This window comes from Pteropus medius, unplaced genomic scaffold (genome assembly GCF_902729225.1).
Source record: "Pteropus medius unplaced genomic scaffold, Ma_sr-lr_union100, whole genome shotgun sequence".
NCBI classification, from domain to species: domain Eukaryota; kingdom Metazoa; phylum Chordata; class Mammalia; order Chiroptera; family Pteropodidae; genus Pteropus; species Pteropus medius.
The window spans coordinates 22,212,759-22,240,482 of NW_024351073.1; the positions used below are offsets into that span (position 1 = coordinate 22,212,759).

Here is a 27,724-nt window from a genome sequence, read left to right on the forward strand (position 1 = left end):
TCTAAAATTTGCCTCAAAGTTGGCCTCTGCAAATATGTACACATAGGGAATGCAACTAAAGCCGCATTTGTAAACGACAATACCTTCTATTTGCTAGATTTTTTTTTTTTTAATTAGTAATAGCCTGAATAATTTATATGCTGATGAAGAAGCTATATCCGTACAATTGCAGAAATGTGATTACATTCTACACATTCAGTGACATCTCTATCTTTTATCTTCTGGGCTTTGTGTAGAGATCTGAGTTGGAATTTCCTTTCAATATTAATAAAGGGAATGAACTTGTATCGGGAAGAGAATACTTTATCATTTATACCATAAGTAACCATTAGTGTCTATTAAAGTCATTCAAGGGTAAATGGTCGCAATAATAATAAAAAATCATATGAAATATCAATTTGGTACACCATCTGTAGTCAATGTATTGACTCAGAAGCAGATAATTGATCTTGACCACTAATTAAAAAGTAAGTTTTTGTGTAACTGCAAAATCCCCACCTGATGAATTTTGTAAGTAATTTTTATATTTGATGTTTTTATTCAGTATTCATGAAACAAGGAATTGAATTTTTCTCAACAGAATTTTAATACCAGTGCTGTGACTGCTGCCATTAATATAGTAGCTTTTGTTCAAACTAGGACTGTCATTATATGGTCGCATAATGGAAATTATTTGTTCTTTTTCTAGATCAACACAAAATAAAAGGCAAATGAAATAAGCTGACCTAGACGAATCATTCTTTCTGTAATAATTACTTAATTTATTTTAGCAAATCCATGTTAAACTTGATATGTAAAAATAAAATGTCTGATTATTATGTATGCCTGAAATAGCACTTATCTTATGAGCTATATGTGAAAGTATTTAGATATAACAAAACTTAAAAGTCTGGGGATTTTACTTTTGCAAAACATGTCTTTAATGTAAATCTCACATTTTTGTTAAAAAGTTAAAATGTATAAAGTAATGTAGATTTATTGGGAAGACTTTGTTTAGATCATGATTCTTTCCTTTAACCCCCTATCTCAGACATGTCCCAGATGTCACTTACGACCAGGATGCTGAGAATGGTGACTAGCCAAAACCAGAAGCTTGGTAACAAGAACTATTGTAAAACAGTTTGGCATGAAAAGGCCATAGGAGAAGCTAGAAAGAGTTCTGATAAAGTTAGAGGCAGTTTAAATGTCACAAGTAAAAAACGCGAGTATAATTTCATGAAGGAATTTTTTAAAACTAACATTTCAGAAAAAGCAATTGATTTTGAAGAAAAAAAGAGCTTACCTCTTTTTCTAGGATTTTATTGTAGAAAAGCAATGAGATTCTTTGAATGTCTTCAGACTTGAGCCATTGCCTAGAAATATAAAAGACAGACATCATAAAACCAAACTTCCCACCAAATATCTGAAACTACTTTTTCAAAAATAAATAACTTGAATTCTTCTTACTTTATTGTAAATTCTCCAAAATTGAATATTTAAAAAATGTATAATGCCAAATAACTGGATATGGAATCTAGAGACTGATAACAGGGCTGTAAACATAATTTTCCTATTTACACACTACCCACCTCGGGAAATTTGATGTTACAAACCAACCGTCATACCAAATCGAAACTCAAGTCATCCAAATGAAATAACAGCAATTCTAGTGCATCGGTAAATGTGTTCCCTGACGTTTTACTGAAATCACATGGTAGTGTCATGTCCTGAAGGATATGGTTCATAGAGAAGCACTATTTTTCTTAGCTTGTAGTAAGCAGCGTCTCATGAAATGTCAAACCTATTCAGAGATCCTTCAAGTTCTGGGCAAGAGGATTTGGTTTCTTTCACACTTGCTGAAAAAATTTTTATTTTCCTGGTTTTTTTCTTTCTTTCATTTCTTTCAAGTAAAAATCATATTTGAACACAGTTTTAAAAAAACAGGTAAAAATACTAATATAATAAACAATGAGTTCAGAACGCTTACACTGCATGGTGACGCAAACGTGAACACACACACACGTAAGTACATATACATTTCTCAGACGCTGAAAAATAAGTAAAAATTATACAGAAGTATGCACTCTTACACGCTGATCAACTCTTAGAAATCTGTTGTAAGAAAGTACTTGAAATAGAGAAAGAGCTTAAGGACGAACCTTGTCACTAGAAGGTTGTCTATTATCACAAGCTTAGCAGGTACATTAAGCACACAAGCAAGCAAGCTGGGCACGACGCCTGATACGGTCATGCGTCTGGCAATAAAATAAACACCCATTTTATGAAATAAAGTTAAGTAAGAAAAAATTGAAAACTACGCATTAAGAAAAATATCTAGAAATAAATACCAGTGAGATATATTACCAACTGGTTTGAGTCATTAAACTGAGGAATTTATATTTCTACTTTCTTAATTTTTCTTAAACTAATTTTTATAATTATAAAATATAATAACCTGAATCGTATATGGAAATACATGTATATATGCATACATATGTACATATCTACAAGTATATATAACCATATGTCTACATCTATATTTATATCTATGCTTATATGTCCACATATAGAGAGAGTATATATGTTAGAATATTAGAGATGAAATTATTTTTACATATATCTCCCCCAAATGTTACATCTGTTCAAACAATTATCAATTCACATGAAATCCTTAATGTACTACTTTCCAACCCACTGGCCATCTGTCTTCGGATCTGGACTCCCCAAGATAAGTTTGGGAGGGAGAAAAGATGCAGGCCTTTGAGGATCTAGGAGAAAAGGCCAAGCGAACTGTCCCACTTTGCCCAGTAATCGGCAAGAACAGCCACCTCCCGATTTCAGATTAGGGTCGCTAAATGTACACTGACGTTTCGCATTAAGACTAATGACAGGTTAACTCTGGAGACCAGCACGTCTGAGGAGGGCCATCCCCAGGTCTGAACGGACAGTGTGGAAGAGTCTCACGAGCACACACCGCGATGAACTTGAACACCCACAAGACTAAACTATGGACAGCGCTCTTTCAGCTGAGGCACGGAAGCTAGAAACGGGCTCTAGAATGATCACCATTAAAAGCGAGAACTATGGCAACGCCTCGATTCGAGGGTTTAATCTTCAAGGGTCAGGGAAATAAACATTTTTAGTATTTCTTATTACCATACTAGCTGCAGAAATATGTTATTGTTCTGTTTTACGAGACCAGTTGGAAGAATCAAAGGTTGGTTAATATAAAAAGAGATAGAAAATGAAATTCAAGATCCATTTAAACTCTATTCATTTTTGGAACTCTACTTGTATGAATATCAACTATGACTAATGTACACAAGTAACTTATTAAAATCACTTGTTCTTTTTTGAGGAAAAAAATCTAATTTAAAAATATTCCTGGATAATAAAATTTTGAAAATAAAATAAGAGTGAAATTTATAAAGTGGAAATCAAATGAACTCCTCATTAATTCGCAGGACCCCCATATTTCCAGTCTAGGTTTCGGGGGCTCCAGGTGGGTGTAAATTCAACGTGCCAGCATATCTGAATCGCAACTATAGTTCGACCATTGTGTATAAATGCAATCACACACACACACCTCACATACACACATGCGTACACTCGTGTGATTCTTTCATAAGCCCTGTAAATATTCTAAGACAAATACTTAAAGGAACAATCTAGAAGAAGTACACATTTTGCAAAGACGTGCACCTTAATTGTCGAGACAGCATTTTAGGTGAAAATCATTTACATTTTTCAAGAATCGCCGTTCATGAAAAAAATAAAATAGTCCGGTTTCCATAAGGATAGAAACTTTGCCACAAAAGCTCTTCATTTGGACCTACTGATATTTTCACTACGATTTAATTCAACAAACTGATTGAATGCGTGATGGGTGCCAGGCACCACGGAGAGTCATCTAGCTTCTGCCCTCTGTGAGTTCAACCATGACAAATGCGCCTAAGGGGGCGTCAAAGGCTGATGAATATCATCATTCTGTCCAGGCCACGAAGGCCACCGCCTTCTTTATTTATTTTTTTATCCGCATCTCTTGGACCATTTAAAACTATAATGACAATTCATAGACCGAATGGACACATTCACAGAATTCACAGGCTTCACAGACTGATATGGACCACAAAAAAAAAAAAAACTGGTCTTATTCCTATCGCTCTCATGAATTCAGATTCTAATGCTCAAAACCCTTCTTCCACATCTGAGAACATGTCCTCTGATCTTGAAGGGCGATCAATGCATTTTCAGGGGACAGTGTGAAGTAACACGACTTAAAGGTTTGGCCACATGAAGTCCCGTTGCTCTTCGATGTTACTTACTGAATACATTTTCTATAACTTTCCTCACCATGTTTACGCCTCATGTTGTTCATCAGTGACTTACTTGGAGAGTACTGATTAGGTAGCAAATAACCATCTTTTCGAATAATAGGGTTTGAAATAAGAGACAAACGATAATCGAAGATGAAGACGCACTCACTTTTGGGCATTAATTCCATCAATTGCTTGAATCATCCTTTCATTCAGTTCTTCTTCAAACCTTTTCTTTTGTGACTTGGTTCTGTATGAAAAAGGAAATATAACGGCGTAAGAATCTTATTGCTAAACTAAATATTAAGCCCATATTTTTTTTCGATGATGCTAAAACCTCCGTTTAATTTTGTTCATTGAGTAAAAAAAGGAAAAAAGGAAACGGGTCTATGAACAGCCTTTTCTCTGTTAACAGCGGCCGCTCGGGGATGGAGAGAACTGACTCGTTTTTGGTGCAGTAAATCAAGGCCTTACCATTCACTTAGAGTGAAATTTTATTAGGCAATCGAAAGCAACACTGACAGATAGGTATTTGGTGCTTGAGATAAAAGAACTTTCTGTCCTCGGAGGCGCATTAGCCCTTGACTTTTTGCCTTTATAAACTTTGTTTTATGACAGAACACACTGGCTTTGGAAAGTCCCCTGCAAAAAAATTCAGTTCGGTTGACAAAATAGTTATTCCGTGGTCATGTTTTCACTGGTCTGTTTTCAAGAATTTGCAGTACTCTAATATTATTTTTAGACATATCAAAGCTCGATTGCATGTGTTTAAATATTCCCCAGTGTCTGAAAGCACTGTTCACAGAAAAGCCCACTTATATTTGCAGACCACTCACTTGGTCTGGAAGCAAATAATCTTCAGCCGTAATGCGCTCTGTAAATAAATTATGCCAAAATAATAATGAGTCCCACAAGGCTAATTTGACAATTAGCATGAGAATGATGTCAGGGAGAAAACCGAACTAATATCTGCTTTTAAAAATTAAATACCTACTTCAAAGAGTAAAAGAACAGGCTGATGCTCGCCAAACAGGACTGACTCAGCTTGCGCCTGAGCCCAGGGGACAGCAAGTCACCTAGTCCACTGTGCAGTGAGCATGTGGCTTCTCTGTGTCCTGGATGGTTAATGTGCTGATTGAATAGACGTTCTAGTCTAGAATAAAAACAACACTTTTCCGAGTTCGGAATTGCCGCTAGATATAGACAGGAAGAGCATTGCATATCTGATGTCACATTGATCGGTAATTCCATCTCATAGAGTCATCGTTAATACGATGATGGGCATCGCGGGTCCATCATCATCTATGGCTTTGTGTGTTCAAGTTCTGCCTTCTTTAAACAGGCCAAGGGCAGTTTCGGTTCAAAAACAGAATGATATTAAGTGATCCACTTACAGATACAGAACCAACTGAATTAAGAGGAGTTAACATGCCAGATTCCAAGCCGATTGAAGAAGGCTGATTAATTTTTATCCTTCTTTTGAAAAAAGCCAGGAACCTTAGCAATCGTCTAGTCTGGCTCATTCTCATTTACAGGTGGGGAGCTACCTCTATTTTGGACCCTTCTTCATCTTATTTTTAATCTGCTCTTGACTCGATTTGAGTTTCTTAACTTCAATTTGGTGGCTTCCTTTTTTTGCAAAGTCTCAAGTCTGAGAACAAACAGTGGTAGGCAGCTCGAGCTCACGGGAAAACAGAATCCTTCAGTGTTATGGGGGCTGACAATGGATTTGCCTTTGTGAATCGGTTTTAGAATCAGCTTGGACAATGTCTGCAAAGCGCTGCCAACAGTAAAGACGGCACACGAAGTAGCCGATAAATGCATATCACTTCGCATCCTTTGTATCCACTAATGATCTGGACAGTGATTCTTAACATGTAGACAGCTTGCTTGTCTCTGTAGCTTTGTGACCTCAGCGATGAAGACGATAGGACACCTTTGGGGTAGATAATCTATGCACCAGCAGCTCTTAATCTGCCAACTGGCGTTCTGTTTCTCGGCCGTCCAGCATTGCCGACTTCCCCTCGTTCCTGCCTCTGGTCCCGCTGCTGGGCCTCGCCACTGCTGGCTGCTCCCAGTCCCTCTTTCTTTTCAGTTCCTCTCCATTCTTTCTCCTGAGCTCCTGCTTCAACCTGTCTTAGACCCACACCTGGTTTATTATATTTAAACAGGCATGAAAAAGACCGTGTATTATCTCAAATGATGCTTCAATAGCATGTGACGCCAACTCATGGCCAGGCTGGAGGGTTAGAGAGGTTTTATGATGTTGGCCACGTGACAAAGCCAGGACATGTGAGAGAGGCCCAGGTGAAGCTGACTCAAAAGTTGAGCTCTCCCCATGAGGCCTTGGGGCCACCAGAGATCAACCACAACGGATAAAAGGGAATGGGAATAGAAGAGGCTCTTCGTGAGGCAGGCAGGCAGGGCAGGAGAGCGGCTAGAACGCGGGCTTTGGCATCGCGGGGCCAGGGCGCGAATCCTGGCCTCGGCTCCACTGGCTGCGTGACTCTGGGCATTCTCTTAGCCCCTCGTGATTCAGCTTCTTCCCTTACAAATGCATAATGGTCATGGTGTCTGGCCAGGAGGAATGCTGTAAGGATGAAGTTCGATTTCCACATGCCTAGTACAGATACCAATAAAAGCTTATGCTCTTCCAGGCGGCACTGGTCCCAGAAGACACTGCCCACATAATTTTGGTGCTCCACAAGGCATGTCACAATGGGATTTCAGCACACAGACTCTCAAAGCAAAATTTCAGGGGAGAGCAGGTAGATAAGAGAAGAGATACCAAGAATAAAATCAAAGGATGTCCACGACGCTTCCGTGCACAGCTGCTTGCAGACGTGCTAGCATCTTACTGGCCACAAGAGTTGTGCCTTCTCACGTATATTATGGAGTATATTATGGAGTCTGTAATATTATTCCTAAAATTAGCTCAAGTTCCCATTAATACATTTGTCACTTAAAACAGAACGCCTCCATAGCTCAAGAATCCAACTGTCCTTATAACACAGGTTGATGAGTGTTACATTTCTATGTTAAAATTTCAAATTTTACACAAAATGCAAAGTAGAGGTCATTACAACAGATAAAGTCACCTAGAGAGATTCTAGAATAATGTGCATTCTTTGCTATGTTTTGCAGGTAACGATCTAGCTAATTGAATTTATTTTTTGCTTGGCTAGAAAGCATTTTCTATAAGAATAAACCCACCTCTCTGTGGGGGAAAGAAAGGCTGACTTGAGTTTTAGATCTTTCATGAATTATCCTAATGTCTTCAATACAATGTACTTCATTCCCGAACCAAAGCTGACGTGCAGCTCCGACCCCAGAAGCAAGAGGAACATAGAGAGGAAAGAGATCAGAACCTGTGAGTCCACTGTGGCTGGCAACAGAGGACCTGGGGACATTTGTGGGAAGTAATTTTTTCTTTTTTGAGAGGGTTGGACAGCCCTTCTTTTCACTATAGAAAGGCTGGAGTTATATTGCTTTTGTCTCCGAGATTCGACACACACACAAAATAATTTTAAGCAACATACTCATTTTAAGAAATTCAACTTTTTACCACACACTAATATTAAAAAGAGTCATTTTAAGAAAAGAATTTCAAGTTCCAAAGTGATTACCAGGTGGTGTTTTCCTTTCCCTCTCTTAATTCTAATAGGATGACAGTAATAATCCTATTTTTAGAAGCTGAGAGCAATTTAATAGGGCTTTTCACAAGTAGCTGCTCTTTTAGAAGAAGTAGCCTTCAAAATAACTATAATTGGTGATAATTGCTTTCAGAAATAAATGGAAAATAAGCCTTTAAAAATTAGAAAGTAGAATATATACCATACCTTAAGGTGCGATTTTGAAAGTTATGCTGACCCATTGGTACATCCTATTAAAAACAAAAAGAGGTTATTAGTTGCCAAATACATACTTTGAAAATCATGTTGCAATGATAACTATAACATATGTCTTCTTTTATCATGAAAAGTATCATTAGGTAACAAATAATTACCCATGCGGAGAAAAATAGCTTAATTATAAATGTAAAAAGATTAAAAATTCAGTTTATAGTTAGAATGTTGGTGTCATCTATAAACTCTGGATGCTGGGAGGACCAGGATGGTTGTCTGTACTTTTAAAATACATCCTGATATTCAAAGCTACGATTTCAAACAACGGCCTGCAGAAAATCATTTATTAGAGTTATTGTAGACAGCTTACGATCATGTGAAAATGTAGTTTGGCGTCGGACAAATATTTAAAAAGTGCTTTAAAATATGATCATATGCACAAAATCTACAGTCGATCCTTTTCACTGAACTGGGCTGTTAAGAAATGGTACCATTGGTTAAGTATGCGAAATCGTGAATCATTGATCAGAAAGAAGAAATCGATACATGAGTGCTGGGAGTTCGTGAAATGAGAAGGACACACTGGTCAGGGTTTGCAGTGGGGGACTCACTGCCAAATGCTCAACCACAGACCAAAAAAACTCAAGATCCCCTTTTCTACATTATTAGTGAAAATTAAAAACTGGAACAAAGTGGTTGCAAAGAAACTTTTCTTTTTGCTGCTTTATCTCCAAGCTTAAGATTAGAAAATGTGGCTAGCCTAGGGAAAGGCAAGGCATTTTTTTTTTGAAAGGAATAACTGAACTCCAAGTTTTATTACATAAAATAAAATAATGCATGATTCGCCAGCTCTATCAATGTTGAATCAAGAGCCAATGGAGCTCTGAGAGAGAATTAGATAAAATAGATCACTTCTGGCAATGACAACTGTTCGACCCTGGAATGCATTATGAAGAATGACGACGGGCTCTTTCTGACAGCCAGGGGCATGGCTATGTCACATCTTAGGGGCTCCACGTGTTACTCAAACCCTTGAGATTTTCTTAAGATATCCTTCCTGTCTTGCTGCTGAGGCGGTCCTTACATTCTGCACCTGTGACCGGTGAGGCCAGCCAGGTAAGACAATTGAGTTTGTTCTCAGAGGTCCTCTGCCTTTCACAAACTCCAAGTGCTAGACAGGTGCAACTGTCATGAAGGGGGCACCTTCACTAACATGACAACGGTTACGGCCAAGCCGAAATCCTTCCTGTGGCCCCTGTCAAGATAATAAGGGGGACTGCTAGGTGCTTGGGACGACAAAGGCCGATGAGAAATAACCAGGACAACATCAATGACACACCTGAAAATACCTTTTTCACGGGTATACATAAGAAACAGCACGGAAAATCACGTTCTAATATTTATATATGATTCTTATTTCTTGAAAACCAATCATCCAACCATCCAACTGCTGGTATACAACAAATCTCAGTGAGAAATATGCTTATTAGCTATTAGCGTTAATAATTAATGCAGTGTTGAGACAAACTTATCCAAATTATTATTTTTTCATAAGAGTGATAGAAGCATCGACTTTCACTGACAACCGAACACTAGCATCCTGCGAAGCCTTTTCCCTAACAGCCCTGCGTTCTGGAAGGCCCCCGGTGCCCAAGGGCCCCTCCTGCGACCTCTTCTCGTCTTGATTAATTCCATCCTGCTCCGTGGCTTCCAGCATCACCTATGACCTGACCACTCTCGCATCCACACCTCCGGCTCGGCCTCTTCCCCGAGTGCCAGGTCTGCACACCCAGCCGCCAACTTCCTAGCTGCACTCAGATGTCTAAAAGGCATATTGATTTAAAGATGCCCATTAGCAAAGTCTTGACTTTTCCATCTACAAATGCCCCCCTGGGTTTGTCATCGCAGTTAATGGCATCGGCGCTCCTTCAGCTGTGCAGCCGAAAAAAGTATGGATTCCTCTTGATCCTCATACTCACGCGTACCCATTCCGTCACCAAGTCCCAATCGCTCTACATTCAACTTAGACCCTGAACGTGCTTCTCGCTAAGATCTTGGCATGAGTGGGCACCATTCGCACTTGGACTCCACCCCTCGTGCTTCTCTGTTCCAGGCTCTTAATCATCTCCTGCCCTCGCCTTGCCTAAGACCATCTAATGACGTCCCGCTACACCTGGACTAAATTAAACACAGTTACCTTACTGTGCCTCACCTCGATGACTTCCCTTCGCTCACTGTTGGTGACACTACAGCCACACCAGCACCCTCCTCTCTGCCACACCCACCTGCACCTTAGAACCACCAAATTCATTGTTCTGTCGCTTCCTTTTCCAACTTCCTTCTCTTCCTCTCTGAGACCCCGACCTCCCCCCGCTCCACTGCCGTACTCAGAGCGGCCGCATCATTCACTCCCAGAGATATCACACCGCTTGACCCTCGTCGTGGTCCTCGGCAGCACCTCAAACGCTCCCATTCCTTTGTTTATGTCCTACTTACGTCCCCTTCTCCCCCACAGAAGACACACCCCTCTAGGACGCGTCCCGCTCCCCCTCGCTGCCTGATGGGTCATGGTCTCCTGTCAAGTCACATTTAGTTTTCAGTTGAGAAAAGAACAAGAGAAGTCGACAAGAGAGACATAAGGAAGCCGAACAGGAATGCAGAGCCGCACCTGTCGGGCCGGGGCGTATCACGGTGACATGCTGGGAGCTTTGGGACACAGGAAGACTGAAAATGTTCTCTTGTACCTGAAAAGCTGGTATGTTCCTTCTTATCGGCCAATGAGAATTACGTAACAGTTCATTTCCCTTTTTAGCTCCAACTCTATTCCTAACGCAGTTAATGCGTTCCACGTGAAATTTTACTCAGAAACTGTGCTACAATCCAACAATGCCATTGGGATGATTCTAAGTGCTGAATTATATTTACTTTTCTCTCCTCCTATGGGGCGTTGAACTTTCTCTCTGCATTTTAGCCATCTTATCAAAAACGTCCCTGTTGAAGGGAGCTTTGGGACTTTATGCCCCATTGGAAGGTGGGGTGACATGAATAAGGAACCGCGACAGCAGAAGGTAGGTGGCTGCCCCTGCGGCCGGACGTCTGGGTGATGAAGAGGGTCTTAGCGAGGCTGGGACAACTCCAAGGACACCAGGCCTTCATCGATCCCTACTTCATGGTAGAAAAAGCAAAATCAAACCTCAGCTGACAACAGCTCAGGTGTATGCAGCTGCTACTGTCAGTTGTAACTAACAGTCGTGAGTTAGAAAGTTACAATGCCCGGCCCGCTAGGTTAAAACCTCCGGCAGTGCGGGGCTGGCGACGGCCCAGGCCCAGGTGGCCGTGAGTAAGGGGCCACAGCGAGGAGCAAGGGGTAAGCTTGCTGCCCTACGGACGGACGTTATTTGGGCAGGTGACGCTTAGGTGTGCGGAGCCGGCTTCTGGCCGGCAGCAGGTGCCGCGGGGCCCCCCGCGCAGCGCACCATGGTGCTGATCTTGCCGTTCTCCGTGGTCATGCTGTCTCTGTGGTGCAGGTGCGCAAAGGGCTTGGCCGCCCCCCACGACTCCAGGTACCGGGTCATGCGCACGGACGCCCTCATCTTGGCTCCATCGAGGGCGTGGCGAGGTCTGAAGAGGTGCTGGGGACTCCGTCGTTCTCCCTTGGGGCAGGAAACAAAGCGTTACCTTTGTGTGCCGCAGGTGCACACCTGCTCCTCCCCGCTCCGCCCCTTCCAGAGGCTTCTCTGGACCCAGCGGATTCCTCCAGCATCACCCCCTGGCTCTCTATGGCTCCCGCCGCATCCCCCAGTGCTATAAGCCGAGCGATTTTTTTTTTCCAGACAGCAAAAGTCTGGAAAAAATAGCCATTTTAATGCGAAGTTTTATAAAGTAAATTCTAAACATACATGTTGATCTGTTTTAACTTTCTTTGGTGGTCGTGTTTCTCTGCAGTGACGGGAGTAGTGACTGGAGCTGCTTTCTGAGGCTAAACCACCTGAACGCCATGTTCTTCCTACTCATTTTTTTTTTTTTTCCTTTTCCCCACAGCATGTCCCTGTCACCCCACGGTTTTTCCTTCTTGTCACCTATCTGTCTGCGGATTAATTGTCAAGCGAGCTGGACGTTCGTTTCCAACGGCGAACGTGGGGTTTTGGGGAGGCCGCCCTGAGGCCACACACTTGGTCCTGTTGACTTTGCAGTATCGGTTTTGACAGTTCTGGGGGACCCGTTTCCTGCCCACATTTGCACGGTCCACCGGCCGTATGATTGGGAGAAGTTATGTAACCCCCCAGAGCTTTGGTGTCCTGATCTGTAATTAGTAATCATGCTCGTTTGGCAGGAATTTGAGAAAGGCCAAGAGGGATGAGAACGCTAAGGGCCTGGCCTTGGCTGCCCCGCGGTGTGGACGGGAGGAGTCAGCCCCTCACTGGGGACGGGGGACAGTCTCCCAGGTCACAGAGGTCTCTGCTGCATGGGCGTTAGACACAGGTCCGCACACACGAGGCCTCGTGCAAAGGCACGTGAGATATTTAGCTGTTACTCTTTTCGAAATGTCTCCTTTTCCTTTTTCTTGTATGTTCATCCTATTTCGCCTTATTAAGTTTTTATCATCTGAAATCCTACGCAAAATATTTTCTCTTTATTCAATTTCCCAACTGCCAGGCTGGGCCCGTGAACTAACACATGCATTGACTGACATACGCCACCTTGTTATACAGAGCGATCATTTTAATGGTTTCTTTAATAAATTTAAATTCATTATTATAAAAGACGTTCCATAATTAAAATGCTACATGGATCAAAGGGATTCTAGAGGTAAAGATTAGCAAAGAATGACGCTGATTCTTAACTAAAAACATCTATACAGTAATTTGACTCTGCCCTTTAATCACAGAAGTCGTAGGCTAATTACAGGTTCGCTACAATACTGACCTTGGGGTTGATCACGAAGTAGGTCTTCACCAGGTGCTGCTTTAAGTATGGGTCCCTGATGTCGCCGTCCCCTTCTTCCACTTTATAAGCCCCGTTCAAGTGCTCCAGGGTGACAGAGGAAATGTGGACGCGTCTGAAATTCCATTTGAAAACGACGAGTAAGATGTATAAAGGTATATGAAGGTCGATTTCCTGTTTATTTGTGATTTCAGAAATAATTCTTCTTCCCCCAAATGAGGGAAAGGCTCTACGTTCTTGATAAAATGAACGGTGATTAACATTTGTATTCTATTAACTCGTGCTTTAGAAAGACGCCTCCAGAGGTCATGAGCTACTTTTATTTGAAGCTTCTCGGTACTCGTAAAAACCCGACCATGGGCGTAGAGAAAAATAGCGAATACGGATTGATTGTATCAGATTTGGGCGTGTCAGGATATTTTTTGAAATGCACGCCAAAGGCATTTTAGGAAGTGTGCTGGTCTGTATGAAAGTATGGGTTTTCTTCCTCAGAGTTTGTTCTCATGATTCTCCAAATTATAGCACTTGCCCCCAAATTCTCTCATCTAAACTATGCTCTTCTAACCAGAGATGGGTGCCCCAATTTGCTCATTTTCATAGTACTGGTTTCAGAGGTCACCAATAATAAGAGAAATGCTCTAATTATTATTGAGAGAAGTATCTTCAGCACAGTATAAAACACTTTTGACTCGCGCTTCTGCTCGTAACTTTGCAAATAAGTAAAAGTCTGTAATTTAGGATCCGATATTCAGTCTTTGACCATGGGTCTCAAGGGGGATGGGACTGAGACTCGACAAGTCATGTTTATCTGAGAAGTGTCAGGTGTCATTGGGCATAAGTGACACGCTACTAGCAGAGGCAACAGAAGTCATCTGACACCGAGCAGTCGGTTATTAACCCGCCAAACTGTCATCTCTAACCCCGTAGCCAACTTAAAGGTAGTAACCCAGTGTCCTTACCCGGGAACCCCTCCGGCTTCCATGTGATTGGCCAAGGTGACGTCATGGGACCACACATCGTACTGCCACTTCTGCAGACCAATCACGCCGCAGAGGACATTCCCGGAATGCACCCCCACGCGCATGTTGATGTCGACTCCTGTAGCATCTCTCACTTTCCTAAAGACAAAAAAAGTTACATCGCCGTCTGGAAACAGCCTCTTCCTCCTTTACCTCTTGGCAGATTTTCAGGGTGTTTTTTTGTTCAGAATCTCTCAGACTGTTGGAAATAGTATCACAATCGTCCTGTCGCAGAAGGTGACTGCTTTGAGCCAAGAGCAAGGTTTTCCTTTCCAGTTACTCCCAGACTGGCCCTGGGCTCCAATGCTCTGGTTAGTAAAGCCACATCAGACCTGACCATGGTGACGAGGCAGCATTTTGGCTGTAGCTTTTACTTTTCCAATCGATGTGTATCAAGCACCTGTCATGTGCTGACACCTGCTCTGAATTTTCTTACTAAAATCACGGGATGCTGCCTTGTATTGTCATAAAGGGTCTCAGATGCCACCTGAAATTCCAGCGCTTAGCACAGTGTATGTCCCCAATGGATGTTTTCTGCTGATAAGATATAGCTTATTTGTGAGCTTAATAATGACTTTAAACTGAATAGGAATTTTCAAAAAATAACCACAAGATTAAAGGTTTTCAATTGTGCATACTCTTTAATAAAAAAATAAAGAAATCTTTAAAAAGCTTTAATAATGCATAAGGTGTCACCAAAAAAAAACCCAAAACCCTAATGATTGAAAGGGCAATATTTATGTTATATATATTCTATCACAATAAAAAATGTAACAGGAAAAATATTACTGACAACTGGTGGCACACTAGCAGATCAAAATTAAGGATTCTTTTTCCTAGAAGGTCTTCAACATGTTGGAATAATGTACACATAACAGAACTGGAAAATAGTTGATTCAAAAGCAGAAATCGAGCTACTGTCAAAGGTGGATTATTTAATCCAATATGCTATTGACACACAAAATAAGTAAATTTGTCCTTCGTAAAATCTTTCCCACATTTATTCGAAAAGGAAATCAAGACAAAATGATTTCTCCCAATAGAATCCATTTCACCCCAACTTTGGAACCGACACCGAGCTTGCATCCAGGGGTGGGTTATAAATTTAAGAAAATCTATTAGTTCTACTAATAAGATTCATTTACATATAGACCCACAGTGTTGGGAATAGTTAATTACTTTTAAAATAAGCAAACAATATTTCTCATGTCTCAGAGAAGGCCAATGATTTATTTATGTGAAGAAGCAAGTAGGACACGGTTATTTCCCACATGATGTGTCTTGTGTGGGAAGCTGAGGCCACACTGATCCCCTCCCCCATCATCTTGAATCTTTGATTTCATTTCATTCATTTGTCTCCCATTCCCTGAGCTGCGCAGTGGCCTGTGGCAATTGCTACTGAGCTAGAGATTCTGAAACACTTCGGTCTCCTGGGCTCAGCTGAGGCTGTGGGCGCTTCGTTTTTCTTCCCTGGACACCACCTTCTAGCCTATTTTTAGCACATGACGAACATACACAATGAGTTAAACACAGTTTGACTTGTTGCTTTCTCACTTAAAGCCCCACCTACTCTAACCCTCAGACAAGGAAATAGAACATCTACTATTTAATTCCTATCTTCTTTAGACAAAAAATATGCAGAGGATAGGGTAAAATCAGTTGACTAAAATAGACAATCAAAATATCCCATAAACTAAAATCTTTCAATCGTATAATCGACAAAGAAGCAGTATTATCATTTATAAGAATGTTCTGGCTTCTGCAAAGGGCATTCCTAACGAAGAATTCATCACGATGCTGGCAATAAAAATTAACTTTGAACCTGATACTTTCACCCTGTCCTTGTCAACTGTAGTGATGACATTGTTTTACATAAGCAAACCTCTACAATTACGATGAAAGAAACTCCAGCTACAATACAGGAAACTTATACTATGGATATAAACTGAAACCTGCTTCACAGAGCTGAACATTTTTGACTAGATGAAGTAATTTTAGACTAGATTTTTATATTAATTGCTGCCTGGTGGTAAAAATTACTCTTTTTTTTTTATTATTTGTGTATAGTCGTATTATTTGTCAGAAATCATAGAAATCATGAGCGATGCTAAGAATGCAGACTTTTTCCTTAAGATCAGAGAAGACATTTACGTTTTTAACAATCGCTTTTGAAAAAAAAACCCTGTCCTTTTCCATAGATTTTGAACTCAGTTCTGCAAAACAAACAAACAAACAAAACAAACAAACAAACAAACAAACAAAAAACCTAAGGCTAATAATAATAATACAAAACACTTAGAAATCTTACTTTGGATGGAGTTACTCACATGCCAACAAATGGCACTCTGCACACATATCTAAATGTGCAATAATGTATTTAATGTCAGTAGACAGAGAAATAGGAGTAGCTGCAAGTGAGAATCATAACTCTAAGTTGTAACCAGCTAAAGAAGATCTTACTCAGCATTACACTTACTTTATGGCTTCGCACATATCCAGCCCCATTTTCACACAGTTCTTGGCGTGGTTAGGGAGGGAGATTGGGAGTCCAGACACGCAGTAATAGCAGTCTCCTAAAATTTTTATTCTCATGCATTCATTCTCCTGGAAGAAGACATCACAGAATTCAGGTACATTGGGCACTGGCACTGGCACGATGATTTAAATTGATGGGATATCTTCAAGTGCTAGTTCTACTGAACAGGAACAGGGTTTGCGGCCAGAGAAGTGACAACTAGTTGGGGTTTCCTTCACTACTCGACAGGAATGAGCAAGCCTCCCCGACATTTGCCAAAGCAGAATAAGAGAAAGGGGGAGGATGGGAAGCAGAATTATACTTCATATCAGCAGAGAAGTATAGAGATAGGATCATTTTTTTTTTTTAGTCCAAACATTCCCAAACATCGAAGATGACACGAAACATTCAATGTAGAGCAGAATCTTCTGGGGCAGAAAATGATGCCCCAAACTTGGTTGAAATTAGTGTCTTATGTCATTCCTTACTATGCTCATGATTTTCTTCATTTAAAGATTCTTACCCGCAGACTTGGAGCTTCTGATAAGCATCTCCACAATATGAAGCACCATTATTGCCAAGTAATTGAAAACATTCTGATCTTAGGTTAAATTATGTTGATATAAAGTTAGACTAACTCATTATTTTCCTTGGCTGGGTTGTATTTTTAATATGGAGATTAACTTCATATGCATCAATCCTACATCCATTCCTCACCTTTCCAAGTAGCTTATAGACTCTACACTAATGTAAAAAAAGGAACCAAAGAAATACCGAACACAGATCTTTCTCTTTCTTAACACACCAACACAGGCTTATGTATAAACTGAGCAACTCTGAACACAAGATTTCTTTGCTCGTAAGCGTGTGTTAGGTTTACAGACAATCTTGCATATTTCTTTCCTTCTCTGATCAAGAGCGTGCATGCACTCTTGTTTATCTACGGCACTATAGACTATGTGCTAGTAATTCCTGATAACTGTATCATCAGTAATAAAAAGTCTATCAGGCACTTTTTGATAGGGCTTCCCTCTCAGAATTCCTAGATAGACATTCTAAATCTAGAATCTAGACAACAGCAATATTAATAGTGAATTCTTAGCACCGTTATCGTAGATTAGTTGACCGCATGTTCTGGATTCTCTATTCTGTTCCATTGGTCTGTGTGTCTGTTTTTATGCCAGAATCATCCCATTTTGATTGCTGTAGCTTTGTGATATATTTTGAAATGAGGAAGTGTGCTGCCATCTCTGTTTTAGTTGCTCAAAATTCTTTTGGCTATTTGAGGTCATTTACGTTTCTTTATAAATATTAGAATTGTTTTTCCTACTTTTAAAAAAAAAAAAAAGGCCACTGGAATTTTGATAAGGATTGCATTGCATCTGTAGATGGCTTTGGGTGGTATGGACATTTGAACATGGCGACTTCTTCCAACCCATGAACATGGGGTGTCTTTCTACTTATTTGTGTCTTTTTAGATTTCTTTGATCAATGTTTTATGGTTTTCAGTATACATGTCATTCACCTATTTGGTTAAGTTCATGCCTAAGCATTTTATTCTTTCTGATGCTAATGCAAATGGGATCGTTTTCTTGATTTCCCTTTTAGATACTTCATTGTTAGTGTACAGAAATACAATTAATTTGTATACATTGATTTTGTATCCTGAAACTTTACCAAATTCATTTATTTGTTATAACAGGTTTTTGTGGCTTCTTTAGGGTTTTCTACATATAAAGTCACATCAACAGCAAACAGGTAATTTTACTTCTTCCGTTCCGATTTTGATTCCTTCTATTTCTTTTTCTTGCCTGTTTTCTGCCACCGACTTCCGGTACTACGTCGAACACAAGTGGTGAGAGCGCGCATCCTCGCATTGCTCCCCTCTCAGGGAAAACGCTTCCCGTTTTTCACATTCGAGAATAACATTAGCAATGGCTTAATTGTGTTGAGGTAAGTTTCTTCTGTATCTTATTAGTTGGGAGTTTTTATCATGAAAGGGTGATTAATTTTGTCCAATTTTTCTGCATCTGTTGAGATGATTATGCGATTTTTAGCCTTCACTCTGTTAAAAGTGGTAGACACCTTGATCTGCAGGTGTTGAACCAGCCTTGTAGCCCAGGGGTAAATCTCACTTGGTTGTGGTATACATTTTTTTTTAAATGTGCTGTCAAACTCCATCTGCTAAGTGAAATAAGCCTACACAGAAGGACAAATGCTACATGATAACACTTTTATATGAGGAATCTAAAATAGCCAAACTCACAGAAGAAGAGAGTAGAATGGGTACCAGGGTCTGGGCGGGGCCGTGGGAGAAATGGGGAGATGTTGGTCAAAGGGGACAAAGTTTCAGTTATGCGAGGTGACAACGTCCCAGAGCTCGACTGTACAACACACGGTGTGTGGTGAACGACGCTGGATTCAATACTTAAAAACTTGCTAAGAAAGGAGATCTTATGTTAAGTGCTTTAATCATAAAATAATAAAATATAAATAAATAAGTAAATAAATGGGCCAGAGGGAGCTTTTACAGGTGATGGATATGCTTATGGCATAGATTGTGGTGATGGTTTCAAAAGTACATACTTACTTCCAAACTCATTAAGTTGTAGACATTAAATATAATTTTCTGTATGTCATTATACTTCAATGAAGTGGTTCAAAGATTTCAAAAAAAAAAAAGAAAAATAACAGTCAATGGGCGATGATTTCCCGTCCCTCAGCATAAAGTTGTGTGCTTTACACTGTGTTCGCTCAGCGGACCGAGCTGTCCACGTGCTTGCGATGCTCTCCAACGCCATGTTGCATAACTGTGAGGCACGCACTGATGCCCAGAGCGGCTGCCTCTGTGACCCACAACCCTGGGCCGGACATTCTTTTGTGACAATGACCAGAGAAGAGCAGGAGTCACACTGAGTACCTCTGTTATGGGTAATGAACTGCGCCCTCCCCAGATTCATATGCTGAAGTCCTGACCCCTGGTACCTGTGAATGTGACCTTATCTGACAACAGGGTTGGTGCAGGCGTAATTAGTTAAGATGAGGTCAGCGGGATCAGGGTGGGCCCCTAATCCAATATGGCCGGTGTCCTTATAGAAGGAGGAAATTTGGACACTGAGACTCGCATACAGAAATGCCATGTGAACACTGGAGCTGTGTGGTTATCTGCCAGGACCGGGCTGTTTCTTCCTAACGTGACCAGGAGGTCCAACAAACATGACTTGTTTTTAACTCAAATTTTCAAGACATTATGTTTCAACCATTCTCTTTCTAAAATTGAGCATCCGGAAAATGCAACCTTCTCCTTTGGTTTGGTAAAGGGAGGAAGGAGACCTATACTCTTACTGATTTCCCAGATGCCCAGTGAGAGCTGTCAGGGCCAGTCACTTTGGAGGGAACTTAGCCCGAGAGTGCCTCGGAAAACATCCCCGAGCCAGATTTATTCCTGAGAGGCTCAGCTAGAACGTTCTGTATTGTTTAAAAGTGAGATGAATCTTTTAGTGGAGTGAGTTTGGGACCAACCCTTCCATATATAAATAACACACTTTAATAAGCATAATAATAAGTATTTTTTGTTGGGAACGACTCGGAGCAAGAATTAAGCTGACTGGAAATGTTTTATGAGAAGTCGAGGGCTAGCAAGGAAGAAAAATTTTTTTTTTTCAATATTCCCACTAGAAACCCGAACTGTTCCAATAAGTGAGAAAGGTTAATGTGCTTTTAGATCACTTGTCATTTCCTCTCTGTGAAGCTTCCCATAAATGAGCATATGAATGGCAAATACCAAACTTAATTTCTGCTCAAGTGGCACAAGGGTCAAGGGCTAAACACGAGACAATAATAAAGAAAGGGCCTAAGGAGAAGGTATGCATCCCATGGGGGGGGCTCTTCCAGGATGCTGCTGAAGGATGCGAATACAGGGTAGTTTCAACCAGAATGAAGAAATCGTGTTCCCAACTTCTCGACCATGAAACGCCTCAAAAGAGGACCTCAGAACAGCAGAGACGTGTGCAAATTAAATCCCTCACCTTATTCCATGCGTGCTAAATTACACACAAAAAGAAGTTTTAAAAACATGCTAGATGAAAACATGCTAGTTACGTGCTCTGGCATTTCTCATCTCTGATTTAAGATCGAGACTTATCGGGGATGAATGGCGAAACACTCCAGCAAGCTGACAGACGCCTACAGGATGTGTTTCATGGAATGGTAAAAGGTTGATAAGGGACCGGAGAAAAAGTAAGTCGGAATTTTATATATCTTCAGAATCAAAGGGAATCATTAATACTCACCTTTGCAATTTGATCGAATTTCCCAAAGAGTTCATTCAGCATGTGGACCAGCTCTCCTGGGGAGCAGTCACTGGCCAGCCGGGTGAACCCCACAATGTCGGCGTACAGGATACTGTGGGAATGAACAAAGGAGGACGGTATTTGCAAGTTTATATTCATTAAAAAGTAATGATCGTTTTTTCCATTAATACAGTATAATTTTTTTATATTTCATATTTCTATTTTACAGTAAAAATGTGATTTCCCTGGATAGGGAATACACAAAACCCTCTGCTAAACTTTCCAATTCAAATTCTTTTGATGCTGAATTTTTATTAAAGTGGGAGAAGAGAAAGTCACATGATGAGCTTTTTCCGTTCGAGCCCATACTTACGGGTCACCTTCCCTCTCGGGGCCAGATACCCGCTCCCTCTCTAGTTTACGTGAGAATCATCCTGACAGCCCATTACACCATCGTAATCAACACTTCTATTTGAAGTGTTGCATGGGTTTGTATTATAAGAATTCCTAAAGTAGGAGAAGCAAAACAATAGAAGCCAAATCCCGTTTTTATTGATTCAAGAAAAAGTTGGAATAATCATCTCTTTAAAAGCAGACTACTTAAAAGAAAAGGTTCTGAATTCCTTCCTACCTGCCAGGATAAAGCAGACCAGGCACATCTTCCTAAAGCTCAGAGTTTAGTTGGGGTGATGGAGTAAATAAACGAGGGCACCAAACAATGTCCGATTACAATGACAGTAAGTGCTACAAAGGAAAGCAGCAGAGAACGGTGTGGGTGGCAGGGGCTGATCAGATGAGGAGGGGGACTCCAGGAGGGTTACTTTTAGAAAATGACAGCGCAGCTTCCCTTCGTGGGAAGTACCTGCTAGGGAGGCCAACCAAAACCACCTTCTGAGTGAGGACGACTCGTTCAAGTCTGGTGGTGCTGAGTTCAATGGCGGCGTCTGCGGAACACCCCAGAGGAAGGTGCCCATTAGGCAGGCGAGAATGGGAAACGCTGGTTGCGTTCTGTGTCTCAGCACCACGTGGATGGTAATTAAATCTTGGGAGGAAGTTGCAGAGAGCAGAGAGGAGCAAGGAGACAGCCCTCGACACACTCATCTACAGGAGAGGCTAGACACAGGGAAGAGAAAACTCGGGGGCCTGTAAGAAGAACACAAGAGAAGACCGAGCGGTGGGGGAATTCTGTAAGTACAAGGTCCAGGTTGACAGGCCAAGCGCACCTGAGCAACCATTGAGACGAGGATGCAGAAGTAAGTCATACACAGATTTGGGAACAAGACAGGTGGTGGTGAATTTAGCGAGAATGAGTTCTGTGACATGGGGGAGGTGACAGCTAGAGAATGGGGACGTGAGGAAAAACAGAAAATAAGGGAGACGAGTCAGAGAGTGTGGAACGGTCTCCGGAATGTCTGGGCTCCGGAAGAGAGGAAGGTCGTTTCAGATTCGGATGGTGGCATTGGGTTAAGAGAAGCGTCTTTGTTTTCAAACATGTGATGGGTTTGCAAATGTTTCGGCTCTAGTGGGAAGAAGGCAGAGGAAGACCATGAAGATTTGGGAAGCCAAATCTATGGTCCATAAATCCATCTTTTCCTCCCTGATCTCTCCTCCTCTTGCTTATTATTATTATTGTTATCATCATTATCATCATCATTATCATCATCATCATTAAATAGTAAAGTGATAGTAAATACGATTAGTAGAGAATAAGCATTTCATTGAATGACTGGTCAAAGCAGAACTAAAAGTTAGCAACTGATCTTTTTGGTACCATCTACAAAACTAATAATTCTCAGAAACCCTCAGGAATCGACTAGACTATCTGTGTTACCTGTGCATCATGGCTGCTTCTTTGCTTATACCTGTCCTGTTCCAGGATGAAAAAGCCACCTTTTCATATTTCTTTTAAAAATAATTGATAATCGATAATAAATAAACAAACAAACAAATAAATAAATATAATTGGTACCCCATGCTGTTTAAGGTTTTACATTTCTAAGTTTTAAGTATTTAAGTTACTTTAGGATTCCAAATATATTTCATGAATTTAAATTTAATTCAATACTGCAAACATATTCTAGACAATCGGCGAGGGAAGTTACGGTGGTTGAAGCTGCTTCACCAGTCCCTTGCCTGAGATACTGTGACAGTCAGCTGCCAAGGTGGCCCCAGGGCCCTCCTCTCCTGTTGCTCACACCCTGGGCTGTCCCCTCCCTCCAAGGATGTCCCCTCCTGACCTGTATAACCAACAAGATACTGCAGAGATGACTGACTAAGGACTAACCGGCTAAGCTGCTCCCGGATTCTGACCCACAGAAACTGCAAGAAAACGTTTATCGTTTTAAGCCACTACATTTTAGGGTGATCTGTTGTACAAACACTGGTAACTAATAGCACGGGAAGTCTGAAGTTGGCGGTGTCTCGTCATTTTTGTAGGTCTATTTGTTCCTGCAATGTGCCACAGCTACTAACGGCTATTCTGTGACCCTAATTAGATATAGCTGTATTTATCTACATGTGTTTTGCATACGCAATAAGTGACTTAAAAACCCTTCCTGATATGGGAGGAGTATTGTCAGACACGTAAGGCTAGAAAGGGCCATTTCTAGTATTACACACTTTGTCAGATACTGTGAATGTTTTTTTCTTTAGGGAAAAATACAGGTAAAACTTCAAAACCTGCGTGAATGTTCTTTAATTTTTATCTGTCCCCACAAATGGCAAAACTTATTTTTTAAATTTTACTCCCGATTCTTCACTTAGCCAATGGTACTTCTATAGCACCATTCAATATACAACTTTTTTCTAATACCTCCTTCTGAGTAGGCATTTAGTATTTTACATTAGGTCTCTGAGTGCTCGGACAATGTCTGCCAGTAGCTCTGACCACCTTTTCTAAAATCTGGTGTCAAAATGATACTTGTCTTAGCAATGGATTTATGTTGCAATTAAATTTATTTCTTCTTAATGAACTTCAAAAATCCTTGACCTGAAGCACCCAGACCAGAAAGCAGCATTATGCATTGGAAAGAGTCTGGACTTGGGGGCAGACGGGCCGGTTCCATCTCTAGTCGATGCTAAACACATTTTAGGTGTTTGTGGTTGTCGTCCTTGAACTATTGAGCTGGGGGTGGGGACCCCGACGCGTAAAGAATTCACATCAGGACACATGCACGGGAACAAGGGGCCTCGACATCCTCTTTCCTGGTCACAATCCCAGGAGATGCCACGTCCGTTCTCCAGTACTGTCACCTCAGGAGTGGCCCACCGGGGAGGAGACGTGACTGTGCCAGGCTCAGACAGCAGTCCCTTTCACTGTACGCGGACCCAGGGGCATGTCAGTCCCCTGCGCCGTTACTCACTAGTTGGCCTTACCCCAGACACCCTTCATTCCTGATGGACAGCAGGCGATCCTGCTTCCCTGGAAACTGCCAGCTCCTGGGGTCTGCCAGCCAAGCCCGTCAGGAGGAATCGTCCTTGTGCTGAGAGCTCACTGGCCCTGGCCCTGATCTCACTGCAACGCTGAGTGTCCCGGGCTCCGGGGACACCAGGAGCCCAGACCATGGAGTCCCTGGAATCAGGACCCCGCTGTCCATTTCTCTCCCTTTTGTGCCTGACAGTCAGCCATGGAGAGCCGGGCCAGGAGGGATGACTCAGTCCCCAAAGCAGCGGACCCTATTTTGTCATCTTAATGTGAAGGCCCCAAAAGGCAGCACCTGGGCGGGTGGAGAGGTCGATACTCTACGTGCAAGGGGTCACCAGTGACAGGGGAGACACGGCATTACCGGACGCGGGCTCCCACTTAAAATGTCCCCAGTCCAGACTTGCTGAGGTTCCAGAACGGAGCAGCGTACCTGACGTTGGTGTGTCGCTTGACGTACAGGTTGTGGAAGTTGTTCGCGTTTTCCACGTGGCCGGCTTTGGGGCCCTGCAGCCTCTGCATGATCTCAGCTTTCATCTCCATGGCTATGTGGGCCGGCAGCAGCGAGAGCAGGAGCCGCTCCTGAAACAGGGCGAGGGGGAGAGAGACGTTTCTAGTAACGAAGGCGACATCCGGGCAACGCTCGAAATCGTCACCGATTGGTAGCGGGGCCAATTTGAGGGCTGCTCCCGACAAGTTAAAATACAGATTCTAGAAGTACATATTTAAAAAAATCAAATCTTCTGAGGTCAGAGCGTGTTTTTATATCGTTTGTTGAGTTCTAAGCCTGTAAGGAAGGCAAAGTAATTTTCACAAGGATATTATTTTTCCATTTTGATTTTAAAGTAGGGAAGCAGAAATAATATTAGAAGGCCAGAAACCGGCGGTCAGTTTAAGACAGGAAACACTCATTTTCGCCTGCTTGTTCGCATGAGAGATAAAGTACAAGCTTTATTGCGCTTTCGAAAGTCAACCAATATTCTATGTCTCCTAAATAAGATAAATATTTTCAAATATTTCATCTCCTCTGATGAACATTCGCTCCCCTTCAGTGATTCCAAACTGTTATAAAGAGAGTCGAGGTGATTAGCTTCTGTGAATGTCATCTATAAAAACTGCAGGTAGAACACAATGAAATGCTATGAGCTTTTCTCGTATTCCAGTAAATGCAGTACACAGCAGCATGTAACATTACGCTTACTTTAACATGCACTTATTTCAGCTAGAGTAGTACTTTTCTATTCTCTTCAAGAAAAATATGCAATTTTTTTTTGAGGAAAAGAATCACAGAAGGGCAACTTTGAACGTTTATATTCATCCTAGGGTATTTTAACCGCCGATCTGTTGCAGAGAACAATGTGTTCTTCAAGTATTGTGGAGTGAGGATTGGTATTCAGTGCTGACAAACAAACATTTGTTGAATGACACATTTCTCCATCCTCCACATTTTTTCTCTTTTTCCTTTCCTTTCCTTTATTTTTCTTTTCTTTTCTTTTTTTTTTTTTTTTGGTGGACAAAGTAGTGAGACTCTAGGGGCAGAGGCGAAAAGGGCTTTCTTCCAGGGCTCACAGGGCCAAGTGTCCATCTCCTGCCTCCCCTCCACCCTCCGAAGCGCACAGCACTTTGGTGGCCACTGGGAGCTTCCATTGAGGAAGCAGAGGGTGGTCCAGGAGTGCATCTTCGTGAAGATGGGATGGCTCTCGGCACAGCCCACCCCAGCCTGCTCCGGGGAAAGACAGGCGCAAAGTCAACAGGCGACCGGGTGTGAGCCTGTGGGGGGGTCCTCAGTTCTCCATGAATTGGCATTGCTGTGTGTTGATCATTTGTCCGTTCATTCATTCATTCATTCTTTCATCCGTTCAGCTATTCTGAAAACATTCATCATTGCCCATTAAATACCAGGCCCCTTGAAAACACTAACGGTAAATGCAAAGATGAATGAGGCAGCGTTCCTGATCCCATGCTGCTTGCAGTCCAGCAGGGAGCTGGCCCGCAGTGCACTTGCTGTCACATAGGCCAGAAGGACAGGATGGCGTTTGGAGGAAGCCACATGCCTGGCTGGGACTCTGGGAAAAGAGAAGGACGACTATCGTCCAGGAGCATCTGCTATGTGCCAGGCGCACCCAGGAGCTCTATTCATGTCAACCAGTTGAATCAAATCAACAACTCTATCTGATTCGTATTATTACCAACCTCCTTGTAATAGAAGCGAAAGGGGTACTTCAGTCGTGCACTGGGCACGGCCGCTTGCCGTTAAGTGCTGATGCTGACGCGCCAAATTTTATTGGTACTTAAGAAATGAAGAAAATATTTTTTACTTCATAATCATCTCCCTTTTTGTTCAAATCTTGACGTTTCGATTTAAATTAAGAAACGAAATGGATAAATCAAGCTTTTACTAAATTAAATGTCCATATATACATCTAGGGAAATATAAATTGTCCTCAATTGTATAAAATAATGAGGATAATGTCTTACGTGGTCTAAAATATAACAGAAATGAAACGCACAGTGACATTCACGCAAAAGATGAAATGGGAGTAAATCAAGTTAAAACGTTCTGAGGTCCTAGAATTGAGTGGGAAGTGGCAAAATATATCAATTTATATTAGACTGTGGTAAGTCCAGAATGGATGCGATTTCCACATTAGAAACACAAAGAGTGAAAGAACATACGACTAACAAGCTAGCAGCGAACATGGGGAAGAGATCGTCAGTTATTCCAAAGCAAGACAACAAAGAAGAATCAGAGAAAAATGTAAATAGAAAATAAATCCTAAAATGACAGCTACTAGCCAACTCTATCGGGAATTACATTCAATGATGTTGAAAATCTAAACAGAGGAGCAAAGTGTGGAATGGCCATCAGCCGCAGCCAGGAGGCCTGCCTGGCTGTACCCTGGGACGGGAACAGACGGGGACGTGTTGCTCTGAGATGCCATGAAATCTCTGTCATAATCAAAGCAAGCAGACACTAACTATATAAACTTATTGACCTCTAAACTAGTGAAAAGGAATGTTAGCATGTGGAATATAACAGCTTATGGATTTGGACCTAAGATATTTAGAAATCCCAGTGGAATCGGTGTGTCCGTAGAGATGTCTGATGAGCAGCTTAATTAGATTAAAAAAAACAGTTTTGTACTCGTTCTGATGGGTGGTGGATGAGTCCAGGGCTAAGGGAAAATAAGATGTACCAGGCCGCACCACGCGGTGGGCACAGTTCTGCATGGTTATCTCACGATGATGCCCCGTGTGTGCCCCCGGACTCAGCGCACTCTGCCGCATTTAAAGCAACCAGTAGACGTCCCCGTTTATACTGGTTTCTAGTCACACTTCCTGTAGCCGGGGTTGTCAGTGACCCACCCATAGTCCCTTTGCCTTCCTCCGAGG

The 27,724-nt window shown here is 41.7% G+C and overlaps 1 protein-coding gene across 2 annotated transcripts in view; it reads right to left on the reverse strand.

Moving 5' to 3' along the window:
• The window catches only part of ADCY2 (adenylate cyclase 2), a 316,696-nt gene that overhangs the window by 71,909 nt on the left and 217,063 nt on the right, over positions 1-27,724 (reverse strand). For both annotated transcript variants that reach the window (XM_039842794.1, XM_039842793.1), the window contains 9 exons: positions 24,765-24,913; positions 20,911-21,022; positions 16,580-16,707; positions 14,044-14,202; positions 13,067-13,199; positions 11,617-11,793; positions 8,135-8,178; positions 4,465-4,545; positions 1,283-1,352 (listed from right to left, as the gene is read on the reverse strand). In XM_039842794.1, coding sequence (XP_039698728.1) covers positions 1,283-1,352; positions 4,465-4,545; positions 8,135-8,178; positions 11,617-11,793; positions 13,067-13,199; positions 14,044-14,202; positions 16,580-16,707; positions 20,911-21,022; positions 24,765-24,913 — 1,053 coding nt within the window. The remainder of the gene's footprint in view (positions 1-1,282; positions 1,353-4,464; positions 4,546-8,134; positions 8,179-11,616; positions 11,794-13,066; positions 13,200-14,043; positions 14,203-16,579; positions 16,708-20,910; positions 21,023-24,764; positions 24,914-27,724) is intronic.